Below are 12,726 nucleotides of genomic sequence, written 5' to 3' on the forward strand. Positions count from 1 at the left end.
CTGCTGTGTATCAAACAATACATATCGTACGCGTGTACGTTCGGTCTGAGCTTACTGACCAACTTGAGTATGAAACCGGTTGAGCCAGATTCTCACTCTAGACTGGTCACTTGGCATTGGGGCTTTTCGGACCCTAAGCATTTACTAACCGGATTTTTCTTGGGAAGTCTTCACTTCTGGACGCACAGTATTGGCGCCAGCCTTCTCTATGAGGAACAAGAGACCTTGCTTAGAATGATACCGTCATGATTATCAGCGACGAACTATATGCGCGAGTATCAGTGAAGTCAAATGATAAGAGGTACAGTGCTGTACTGTCATTTTTACTCCAACAAAATCAGCACTGGTACTTAACAATACCAGTGCCTGTTCACGCCAAGGCCCCGAACCACGGCTTATCGGTTCTATATCTGAGAGCAACAGAAAGGTCCCGTGGGCGCAATGGGCGTACCCACACATTGTCATTCGTCAGCTAAAGGGCCCGGCAAACCAAGCCCACCTGAATAGCCGGTTCACGTCGATCATGCTAGAACGATCTAGAATTTGAAATATACTTTTCGGTGATCAGCGATTGCGTAGTCGCGATTAATTTTAATTTTTTCATTTGACCCAACGAAAAATTGACAGGGAGTGGTGCGTGCGAAGAAAGGACTACAATAAACAAATGTCTGAAGATACAATGGGTGATAGCGAAAGGGGATGGTTTATTCTTTGATTTTGGCGAGGATCTCAGAGTCTTTGAAGAGGAAGTATTCCTGGAAACTTGTATGTGAGCGGAGATATAGCAGAGGATAGTTCTCAAGCGCTTACGTCTTCGCCCAACTTGATGGAGTTGCCACCCCATCCAGGAAGCAGAACTCGATCACCAGCCTTGACAGACGGAGGGATGATCTCTCCCTTCTTGTTCCGTGCGCCAGGACCGACGGCAATGACTGTGGCCTCGGGCAAAGGACTCGAGGTTGCGCTCGATGGAAGGAAGATTCCCGAGGCAGTTTTCTATTGAAATAAATACATAAGTATTTCCCAACTCGGGTGTAAGAGAGACGTACGGTATCAGGTTTGAACCTCTGGACCAACACACGGTCCAAGAGAGGGACGACAGACTTGATCGACTTGAACGACAATTGCGAGGCCTAAATCCCAATAAGCCTTCACTATCACTCGTTCACATGCCGCGGGACATACCATGATGGTGGACGGAGCAAAGACTCTCGAAACTTCCTGAGCAAAGTTTGTCCGTGTTTGTACGCATCAAAAAAGTTGCACGGCACAAAACCCCCCAGTCTTCGGACCACATCCGTCCATCCCTCTCCCTCCCTCTCTCTCACCTTGACATTAAATTAATTCTATTATCAAAAATGCACCGCTCAACCAGCATGATGCGTACTTCGCTCTCGGGTCTCCCCCGTAGCGCCCGTTCGCTTGTTCTTTCCCGAGGCGCACACAAGGAAGTCAAGTTCTCCAATGAGGGGCGGGCAGCGATGCTCAAGGGCGTAGACATCCTTGCCAAGGCCGTTTCTGTCACGCTTGGTCCCAAGGGTGTGTCCGGTCTTTGTGATATGATAGCGAGTTTGGACTGATCGCATATAGGGAGGAACGTGATTATCGAGCAGCCATACGGCGGCCCAAAGATCACCAAGGGTAAGTGCGATTAATCAACCATTTGAACAAATCCAACTGACGGGCGGCGTTAGACGGTGTGACTGTGGCCAAGTCCATCCAGCTCAAAGACAAGTTCGAGAACCTCGGTGCCCGCCTCGTCCAGGACGTTGCTTCCAAAACCAACGAAATCGCCGGTGATGGTACCACAACTGCCACGGTCCTCGCACGTGCGATTTACTCTGAGGGTGTCAAGGTAAGTTCTCAGATCTATATGTATGAGATTCCTTTGAGAAATTTATCGAATTTGTATGAATAGAACGTGGCAGCTGGATGCAACCCCATGGACCTCCGCCGTGGTGCTCAAAAGGCAGTGGACAAGGTCATCGAGTTCCTCGAGGCCAACAAGCGAGTGATTACCACTTCCGAGGAGATCGCCCAGGTCGCCACTATCTCCGCCAACGGTGATGCTCACATCGGCCAACTTATTGCTACCGCTATGGAAAAGGTCGGCAAGGAAGGTGTAATCACTGTCAAGGAGGGTAAGACGATCGAGGATGAGATCGAGATCACGGAAGGTGCGCCTTTATTCCGCTCACCACCTAAAATTAATTTGAAATTAAATTTATGGGAATATAGGAATGAGGTTCGATCGCGGATACATTTCCCCGTACTTCATCACCGACGTCAAGACCCAAAAAGCCGAATTTGAGAAACCGCTCGTCCTGCTCTCCGAGAAGAAGATTTCGGCCCTCCAGGATATCCTCCCCTCGCTCGAAATCGCAGCCCAATCCCGTCGTCCGTTGTTGATCATTGCTGAGGATGTCGATGGCGAAGCGCTCGCAGCCTGCATCCTCAACAAGCTGCGCGGACAACTGAGCGTATGTGCAGTCAAGGCACCCGGGTTCGGTGACAACCGCAAGTCCATCCTCGGGGATCTCGCCATCTTGACGGGCGGCACAGTCTTCTCGGACGAGGTCGACGTCAAGTTGGACCAAGTCACCCCAGACCTGTTGGGTTCGTCCGGCTCGATCACGATCACCAAGGAAGACACCATCTTCCTCAACGGCGCCGGGTCCAAGGACGCCATTGGCGCTCGGTGCGAGCAGATCCGGGCTGTACTGAACGACCCGACAACGTCCGAGTTTGACAAGACCAAGCTCCAAGAGCGTCTCGCCAAGCTGTCTGGCGGTGTGGCCGTGATCAAGGTCGGAGGATCGTCCGAGGTCGAAGTGGGCGAAAAGAAGGATCGCTACGACGATGCGTTGAACGCTACGCGCGCAGCCGTCGAAGAAGGTATCGTACCCGGTGGAGGTGTCGCACTCCTCAAGGCTGCTCTCTCGCTCACACCCGAATCCGTCGCGACGTCCAACTTTGACCAGTCGCTCGGTGTGAGCGCAATCAAGAATGCGTTGCAGCGCCCCGCAAAGACGATTGTTGAGAATGCAGGGGAAGAGGGAAGCGTGATTGTTGGTCAGATTTTGGAAAAATATGGCGACAAGTTTACGTGGGGATATGATGCCAGCAAGGGAGAGTTTACGGATATGATCGCGAGGGGTATTGTCGATCCTTTGAAGGTCGTCAGGACCGCTCTTGTCGATGCTAGGTAGGCATGGTGTATCTCGTCATGTCTCTTCGATACTGATATCGTGCTTTGCAGCGGCGTGGCGAGCTTGTTGACTACCTCCGAGGCATGCATCGTCGAGGCACCAGAAGACAAGGCTCCTGCTGCCCCCGGAGGCATGGGAGGCATGGGCGGTATGGGAGGTATGGGCGGCATGGGTGGATTCTAAGCATCCTCGTTCATCGGTCGATCTGGTCTATTAATTTGCACTTTTTCTTTTCTGTTTTTACACTCTTGATCCCACTTGCATTTCTTTTCGATTTGTGTAGCTGTTTTTGGTTGTTGTGTGTTGAAATTAAAGATGAACTCCCCCGCTCATGAATATCTCCAGTCGATGCGAGTGTGAGGGTGTCAAGTAAATGAATGGACTAATTAGTCCAATGATCGCGCACTTTGTCGTTACACGGGACTGCGACCGGGTACCGAAGAGCGAAGCCGAACCTCTACTAATTTCACGGCCCAACCGGCCCTAATCAACCAAATTATAAAATGACTCGCCGCCTCTTGCACGCTCTGCACCAACGACAGGTACGTCTAACTCCCCTTTTATTCCAAACCCCCAAACTAACAAACACACCAGATCGAAAGCCGCATTTGCTCGTCACATACAGGTCTTCTAGACTACTCTCGCGAGCGGGCCAAGGTCTGAGCATTCTAGTCCCTCTGTGCTTGCGTCTAGCTGGCGCCGACCGTAACTGGTCGAGCAGAGCATCAGACACGCGTTTATCGTGCATTGATGTATCGCCCGGAGATCCGCGAGGGGAGGGTTACATGTGCGACGAGCTTGGAACAACTCTGCAGGGACAGGGCCCACTTTTTATCCTCCCTCCCTTTTTTATAAACAAAAAACTCCCCCTGCCCGAACATGTCTTTCGGACCCAGCGCGCTTGTACAGCGCAACTCGACCTCTGATCACGCACTGATACAGCCGTTTGAGACGGGTCGAGAATGCTCAGAGAGGGGCGGTGGGTTCCCCGGTGATCGATACGAACACTAGTTCAAGTTCAATTCCCGGACCCCCGTTCGGTGTGTAATTTTGCGATTCATGTCGCTTATACTACTACTACTACTACAGCGCAGACGTGTAATTTCCTGCTGCTTTTTTTAATGCTTGCGTGCTTATGTTACGAGCTCTATAGTACAAGTAACCCGGATGGCCGCCTGTTTAGATGGCGCTGTGGCCCAATTATGTGTTGCCCGCACCGCCTTTCTCGTGGGTTACGAGGACGTGTTTTCGGGTTTGGGGTGGTGGCTTGTGAGGAGGGGGAGGGAGACAGGTGTGGCCCTTGAGTTCACTTTGCGGCTCGCAGCCCTTTTTTTTGGGGGGATTGCGAAACTCGATTCAGACTACTCTTGGTCTGTCGTTTTGGTGTTAATTTTTTCCTATTATGGCGTCTCTTCGTGGGACTTGGCGGGATTGGAATCGGGATCGGGGTAGTTGGGCGTTGGCCTGCATGTTGTCATAGTCCAACGCATTATAATAAATGGAACTATTTTTTAGTGGGATTTTGTTATATTAGTGCGACTAGGAATAGTTTTGGCTCAATTCGTTCGACTTGTGACCACGTTTTACCTCAGACCTTGGTTGATACATCCAATCAAAGTAATACTGACACCTTTTCGATGAAAAGATATACCGTTCCAGTTCTACTATGGTGCACACGTGTATCGTACATGATCCACCCGCCGATTGTTCCCGGACCAAAAATATGAAGAGAGGTGCAGCGGATCAATAAACCTAACTCTCAGTGTTCTGTAACCCGCGACTCACTTGTGTTGGGCAATACTTCTCGAACTCATTGTTGGATCAATACTGCACTGGCTTTATGATCACAACGAATCAAATTCTATAGATGATCGTTTAGGATCATGATTCACCTCGGCCAGGAATCGATTGGCCGATTTGTGGAGCAGTCGAGTCCGGGCGGCGCTATTCGTTGTTTGGATTCCCGTTCCCAAACTAACCAATAATATACGTAAATTTGCTACCATACTTTTCGTGGAGCTGAAGACAAAAGGCGGGTCGCAACGGTCATCTCGGGCACCGGCATGCGAGTCATATATGAAGCATAGATCCTTCCCGAGGTGATTGTACCTAACTTGGTAAATCGATCAGTTCTCTTACACCGGTCTCCGTCTCTTGATGGGGCCAAATGCGAATTGGGTCAGAATATACTGGAACATCGTTGCTGATGATGCTTTGAATTTGAGAGTGCGGGAAAGCAAGCCGAGTCACTGTCATTGGCAGTGATAGACGCTCGACCTGCCGCGGTGGCCAGGTTTTTGCAAAATTTGATGTGCCGGCTTGTGCGGGGTGGGAGCCTCGGGTAATACGCATACAGCATCTTGATCATAACTTCTCAATCATTGCGTTCGTGGGATTCGGTACGTACAGAAATGAGGTAAAGACCGGAATTGCTTCACTGTTGACGGGTATTATTGTTAAAGATGAATCTGTTGATACCAACCCACACCACTGGGATGAGACGATTTTACCAGTTCGTTGAGATTTCATATAATAACTCTGCGACACATTTCTCTCATGGGTTTAGGCACAACCGCCTGTTCAGCCTACACTTAAATTTCAACGAATCCGACCTTTTGGATCAGACGCATATAGTTCATCGAGGTGCCACCCTTGGTCCGACTACAATAGTGGGGGCAAGGACCCCCTTTGGTATTGGAAAATAGGCTATCCAACTGATTTAATTATCTGGGCGCCTCGGACAATGACCGTGAGGCGATAGTCCAGTGCGCCTTTGTGCTGTGAAATGTGACTTGTGGGAACTTCACTCACTCCAAGGTGACCATATGCACACCACCTATTTCATAGACCTACTGCGAGGGCCGCGGCCCAGTTCCGATTCAAACGGATCCCATGGACTCAATAATCCAAGAATATTTTCCCGTAACTCCAAATATTGCACAGGAATACATCACCCATGCTTGACATTGCACTGTGGCATTACTTTTCAACCCGTATCGGAGCACGATTACCCAGGACGAGCGTTACTATCTGTGGCGCGGTGTATCACACTTTCTACTTTCACACATAGCGCTCGTACTTTACAGGTTTATCCTTATTATCCGATTACCATCACGAGAGGTCGCACCGGCCGAGTCCGGTTTCTATTTACAAATCAAGGCATCCTGGCGCTCATCTGTTTACATAGCCCCCGATTTGCCACGGCGCTAGTCCGTCCTTTGACTCCGACCTTCGCACGATCCCCTCAGAGTCCAGCCGGCCGGAACGCCACTAGCATACCAAATGTAGTCCCCGTCCCAACCGGTAGAAGCTTGGTACAGGCGCTTGTCTAGTTGAACGGGAACCACCATCCAAACAGCCCCCAGCTCCCGGTCTCGGCTATCGCAAGTCGGTGGCGTGGGCATTTGCCGATGGCTCAGGGACTGTCGCCGAACTTGGCACTCTACCGTATGCGGTGCACATCTGTAGCTCGTCCTAGTCATACTCTGGCGTCTGAGCGTTGCCTGATCAGAGTGAGAGCCAGACCACGAGCGTTACGTTGGTCCGTCGATGGCCGCCAGGCATACGTATAAGAACCGGTGGTCGAGAGCCGACTGGGACCCATCAGCTGCTCCTCACTCCTCTCGCCTACACGCCTCGAGTTCTTTCTTGCACCTACCACCGCATCTACTCTCTGCAATGGCCGACTTCTTCGTCTCCTCTTCTGCTGCCGCTGTCGCCGTTGCTGCCAAGAGCACTCAGCAAAACAAGTCCGGTATGGCGTTCGACTTTGGAATCCAGACGCATATAGCTGACCATCCCACAGTGCCCGCTGCTCCTTCTGACAAGGCCGAGTCTAGCACCGCTACTCAGGGTGCTGGGTCGAACTTCTCGATGTGCGAGATCATCATGTAGAGGTAAGCGACTGTATGCGCTGTAGTTCTGGAGTACATGGCTGACGGGATGAGCGGGACTAGTGGTGAACCTGAGCTACAATATGCAACTATATAATTTGGATGTGAAGAAAATATGCTTGTATAGTCTATGCGTCGTGTAGTCTTTCGTACCTATCTAATACAACCCGGGTTATTTTACTTCTGCGTGACACTACTCCATTGATACGATGCAAATAAAATAAGAGCTTACACGGAAGACCCTGAGTCAAGGCATCGTTTGGGCTAGAAAGCTAATACTGGAGTGCGACCATTAATATTTGATGGTCGAGATTATGAAAGATCCTCAGCTCAGGGCCATTGATCAACAATCACACAGGTTCGGCACGCGACGATCACTTCCACTGATACGATGGCCAAAGTCGCGCCACACTAAGCGTTGTTAGGTCACGCCTACGCCATGCTATCAAAAAGTTTGCTTGAGCCTTGTCTCGTGGAGTCAACTAGCAGCTTTTCGCCTAGGGCATTATAATTCGACAGCATCGAAACCATAGGCAATCCGGGTTGTTAGCTATAGCTGTATGTCATAAAAATGCAAAACGAAAAATGCCTCATTATTCACTCTGGGTGGTAAGGCGGCTCGAGTGTTTAATGCCACTCAAGTAGCAAAACAAAAATTTGTTATGATGGCAACGTACACACAAAGTCGGGGTCAGTAAAGTTCAGGCGGTAGCATTCGAACCTTTCTGACGATATTCCACACGCACAATACACGAAGGTGCCTATCGAATTACTGCCTAGTATGTTTTAAGCCTGTGCCGAGGCACCATCCTAATTTCGACCTTGTACCGCTCCGGCTGCATGAATTAGCCTTGGCTATCGTTACCCCGCCAACCAGAATCCAGCTTAGGCTTCACAACACTTGAGGCCGAGCTGAAAGTCTTTACCAACTTTGAATCATTTCTGCGTCTGTTATCCCCTCAATCTCCAACTCCTATTCAGTAGCTCTCCTGCTTTATGCAAAATATCTGTTCTATAGTCTCGGCGTTACGTCCATTAACTGTATTAGACTAGTTTACTTCACCCTAATCATATCTCCTAGGATTTCGCTTTGTCTGCTGTCCGGTCAGTTTTCTATTCTATTCTTGGGTTTGATTAACATTAGGGACTTCAAGCATTGGGTCGGAGGGAGGCTGCAAACGTGAAATAGAGTTTTATGGGCTATACAACTATGCTATCAGCATACTGAGCTTTCTCGCTCTCTCGCGGGCGGATATCAAATGTGGAGGGCACGAGTAGAACGATGGAGCCACACATATGGTCGCGTTGGACTTACATGGGCAATATGAGTCCTGCTACTTAATGATGATATATAATCCGTCAGATTGGGGTCCAGATAAAATGAGTAGTTTGAACGTGGACTCGTCAGTTCCCGACCCATCCCCATGAGAAGCTTGCCTTTACTGGCACACCTGCATAGTTTATATTGATCGAGATGTGTAAAAGTGAACAGAGGCACACCGTGAAGTTGTACCAATTAAATACTAGATTCGGGATATCATAACAGGCGAGGTTGGACACATTTCAACTACATCACCTTCAGATTATACTTGAGTTATGGGCCTGTGCAATAATGAAAACGTGATTAGAGATAGATAGATAATGCACGAAATATTTGTTGAAAGACACGTAGAGTTAGACGATATTGTATCTCAGCTCTACTATATGGTAGTGAACTCTTGTGTATACTGTACCTAGACGATATTGTATCTACAGGATTATAAGCATACATGAACAGAATAGAAAGATATGATACGTACCTCAGCTCTACTATATGGTAGTGAACTGAGGTACACGAGAATCGATAAAGAACATATTTATACTCGTACATCCAAACGTAAGTAAATATATGCGTAAGGATTACATGTACGGTTCCGTGAGACTGATATTTCAACAATATTCTTAGATCTCAAACACCGTAACCGTCATGCAGAAGTAAAATAACCCGGGTTGTATTAGATAGGTACGAAAGACTACACGACGCATAGACTATACAAGCATATTTTCTTCACATCCAAATTATATAGTTTCATATTGTAGCTCAGGTTCACCACTAGTGCCGCTCATCCCGTCAGCCATGTACTCCAGAACTACAGCGCATACAGTCGCTTACCTCTACATGATGATCTCGCACATCGAGAAGTTCGACCCAGCACCCTGAGTAGCGGTGCTAGACTCGGCCTTGTCAGAAGGAGCAGCGGGCACTGTGGGATGGTCAGCTATATGCGTCTGGTCTCCAAAGTCGAATGCCATACCGGACTTGTTTTGCTGAGTGCTCTTGGCAGCGACGGCGACAGCGGCAGCAGAAGAGGAGACGAAGAAGTCGGCCATTGCAGAGAGTAGATGCGGTGGTAGGTGCAAGAAAGAACTCGAGGTGTGTGAGTGAGAGAAGTGAGGAGCAGCTGATGAGTCCCAGTCGGCTCTCGACCACCGGTTCTTATACGTATGCCTGGCGGCCATCGACGGACCAACGTAACGCTCGTGGTCTGGGTCTCACTCTGATCAGACAACGCTCAGACGCCAGAGTATGACTAGGACGAGCTGCAGATGCGCACCGCATACGGTAGAATGCCAAGTTCGGCGACAGTCCCTGAGCCATCGGCAAATGCCCACGCCACCGACCTGCGGTAGCCGAGACCGGGAGCTGGGGGCTGTTTGGATGGTGGTTCCTGTTCAGCTAGACAAGCGCCTGGATCAAGCTTCTACCGGTGGGTACGGGGACTGTATTTGGTATGTTAGTAGTGAGACGGCTGGCTGGACTCCGAGGGGAGCGTGCGAAGGCCGGAATCAAAGGACGGGCTAGCGCCGTGGTAAATCGGGGGCTATGTAAACAGATGAGCGCCAGAATGCCTTAATTTGTAAATGAGGCCATAATTCAAATAATAGTAATTATTACTATCGGACAAATTAGATGACAGAGGTGAATCAAGCATGAGCGCCATCCACCATCTGTGAAGGTCGGAGCTGCCAAAGCTAGATGCCTACGCGTGCTGCTCATCCCGGTTGACCATGCTCCGACATGGTTTGGTAGTACGTGCCTTAGTAAAATGCCACACATGAGGTGCCTGTACCTGCGCGTCTCTTGGAGTTAAGACAATAACGTTGGTTCGATGGTACGGAACTCGATTGCTTTGGAGGCAAACCGAGCCCCTTGTGGCGGAAGAGCAGGCAACGTGCACATGACTTCCGCAAAGCAGTTCAAGCGTCTCCACGTTCCGCCCCGCGATGCTAACTGGGGTAGACTGTGGGCTCAGGATTAATATCCGGAAAAGGTACGTGAGGTGCCTAGAAGCAAGCGGAACTTGCGGATGGATACCGTTGGGTGGGACAAATGTGCAGTGAGGAGACAGTCGGACCGGCTGTCACGTGATCGTGTGCATAGTATATTGCTGCAGGATCCTCTCCCAAAGCCTAGGTTTGTGTATTTTGTGAGTTAGTATTCTCAATAATCTACAATATTCCGTTGAACGTACCAGAGATAAGTGATCAACCTATACATGGGTAAGTTGGATACGTTGTTGGCAAGTCTTCCCATGCGGCTGGTATGATTATTTGCTCTTTCTCTTCATTGATTACGATGTAGACTGCTCATAAAGCAACCATACGAAAAAATACTCAGTACCACTAGATCTATGGATACACGGCAGGGAAGCCTATGTAAGGTTTGCCCCTGATTGGATAGCTAAGCAAACTACGGAAAGTAGCTAAATTTAGGAAAAGGTCGCGTGCCCGCACCTCATGACCCTGATTGGCTCAACGATCTCCACCCCACTAAACCCTCGCCTCCCACTATTCTCAATAACTCAAACCAATTTACCACATCTCGAATGATCTACCATGCGAATATTTGACCGTCTTTTAACTTATCTATATATCACGTTTCCTGGGTTAAGCGGGATTATGGCACGACCCATTGGCTGCAAATCTATCGTCTCTACTTGCAATACAAACAGTATTGGGATGATCCACTCCCCCAGCCAATATTATGAGTTACTCGCTACATGGATGAAGTTTCAAGGTGTGTTCTATCCGTGTCAGGTCTATACTTCACAAAATTATAACTTCTATTAGGCTTTGCGATATGGCTTTATGAGCCTCCCCAGAGCGATTTACTTGCACTTTCGATCCCTACCGACCACATAATATGCTTTCACGAAGGAAACAGTGCATCAAATGACATTTTTTGCACACGAACCAACGTCACTGAAGCCTACTCCACCCACAATAACTCCAAAGCTCTTGTACAAATTTTCTTCAAGAACAGCCCACAGATTCGGGAGCATCAAATACGGGCGTTGATGATTACCACCACGGACAAGCTCGATAGCTTCCATGGTAATCGACTATCTTACAGTACTTGTACAACAGAGTGCTCCACATCAAGGTTCGTGTCTCTAAGCGTTTGGTTTGGGCTGGGATTTCTCAGCCTGTGTTACATCGGTAGCCATTTGAACCTCACATCACTATTTACCTCCAAATCAACACACCCGTCCCTTCTATGCACCATAAGACCTAGTCTCCCGTGTAACCCGGGGGAACGCATATTTTGGAACTTACAAGTATATAGGAGGCCGCCTGTTTATGGAGGATTCCCAATCTCTAGACCTCCACCCCCCAGCTCATTTGTTATTTGGGTACAGGCACTACTCGTCTTCTGGATAGCATTGGGTTTCTCCTTAAAGTGTATTGAGGTCGCACCTGAGCACAGGGAGCAACGGAGGTTGTTGTATCACGCACACCGGTACCGGGATTATAATGGCAACCCTGAGCGCGCGCGAAATGACTCTACTAGGACTGCCCCTCCTAGCTATACGCGACCACCTTCCTACTACGTCCCCGAGAATGAGGCAGGGGTTCTCCGGGATGATATATTGGGAGGTTCAAATGGTCCACCTCCGTATACGGATATAATCCGCGAGCAGTCGCAAGTTCGATGAGACAAGATTTCATTATCTGGATCTAATAGTTCTTGGTAGCGAATGAGTGGGATTTGGCCCTTTCACCAATGTACATGCGGGACCTATGCTGTAGTATTAGACAAATTCTATTATTGGGTTAACGTTGGACCTGGGAGCGAGCGATACTAAATTATGCATTGCTTAGCCGTATCAAATCCTGGTTATACATACTAACTTAAGCAATTATCATCTAGCATACTGGTAGCATGATCGCTTAAAAGATTGGAAAATTGTGCCGGCCAGTTTAATGGAGAAGATTCAAGTGACATGGTTATTTTCGTCCTGAACCCAGGAAAACCAATCACATGAGCATTCGTGATATTAACGTTGCTTATGAAAGGAGCACAAAACAGCAAAAAAAGTGAGCCAATATCAAAAGATTTGGCCGGGAATCGTCAGCATAGATTATGAGTATTACTACAAAATACTAGTCCATAGACGCTGAAATCGATAGGCGCTTAAATTAGCGATCCATCATGCCCTGTTTGAAAAGACGAGGAGACTAACGTCGAGTACCTAGGATGATTGACAGTAGTCATGACTCCTTTGGAGGAGTTACATGAAGCGCGATGGGTTCTAAGAATAATGGTGAAACTATTTCTGACGCTCAGAGTATGTCAGAACTGG

At 48.7% G+C, this 12,726-nt stretch overlaps 4 protein-coding genes across 4 annotated transcripts; 2 read left to right on the plus strand and 2 right to left on the minus strand.

The window, feature by feature from the left end:
• Positions 1–704: 704 nt before the first annotated feature.
• Positions 705–1,188, minus strand: RhiXN_07903 (heat shock protein 10 kDa, mitochondrial; the record flags this gene model as incomplete). The annotated part of the gene is made up of 4 exons (XM_043327719.1): positions 705–755; positions 811–996; positions 1,050–1,133; positions 1,186–1,188. The coding sequence occupies 4 exons, from the start codon at positions 1,186–1,188 to the stop codon at positions 705–707; spliced, it is 324 nt and encodes a 107-aa protein (XP_043183104.1).
• Positions 1,189–1,376: 188 nt separating this feature from the next.
• RhiXN_07904 (TCP-1/cpn60 chaperonin family (T-complex protein 1)) lies at positions 1,377–3,392 on the plus strand (the record flags this gene model as incomplete). Its single annotated transcript, XM_043327720.1, has 6 exons — positions 1,377–1,539; positions 1,591–1,641; positions 1,695–1,855; positions 1,919–2,177; positions 2,239–3,205; positions 3,260–3,392. 6 exons carry the CDS (start codon positions 1,377–1,379, stop codon positions 3,390–3,392), a joined length of 1,734 nt encoding a protein of 577 aa, XP_043183105.1.
• A 3,366-nt stretch (positions 3,393–6,758) lies between these two features.
• On the plus strand, positions 6,759–7,103 carry RhiXN_07905 (uncharacterized protein; the record flags this gene model as incomplete). The annotated part of the gene is made up of 2 exons (XM_043327721.1): positions 6,759–6,963; positions 7,015–7,103. The coding sequence occupies 2 exons, from the start codon at positions 6,759–6,761 to the stop codon at positions 7,101–7,103; spliced, it is 294 nt and encodes a 97-aa protein (XP_043183106.1).
• Positions 7,104–9,256: 2,153 nt separating this feature from the next.
• RhiXN_07906 (uncharacterized protein) lies at positions 9,257–11,475 on the minus strand (the record flags this gene model as incomplete). The annotated part of the gene is made up of 4 exons (XM_043327722.1): positions 9,257–9,563; positions 9,614–9,639; positions 9,697–9,843; positions 11,365–11,475. The coding sequence occupies 4 exons, from the start codon at positions 11,473–11,475 to the stop codon at positions 9,257–9,259; spliced, it is 591 nt and encodes a 196-aa protein (XP_043183107.1).
• Between the last annotated feature and the right edge of the window lie 1,251 nt (positions 11,476–12,726).

This window comes from Rhizoctonia solani, chromosome 9 (genome assembly GCF_016906535.1).
Source record: "Rhizoctonia solani chromosome 9, complete sequence".
Classification (NCBI taxonomy): domain Eukaryota; kingdom Fungi; phylum Basidiomycota; class Agaricomycetes; order Cantharellales; family Ceratobasidiaceae; genus Rhizoctonia; species Rhizoctonia solani.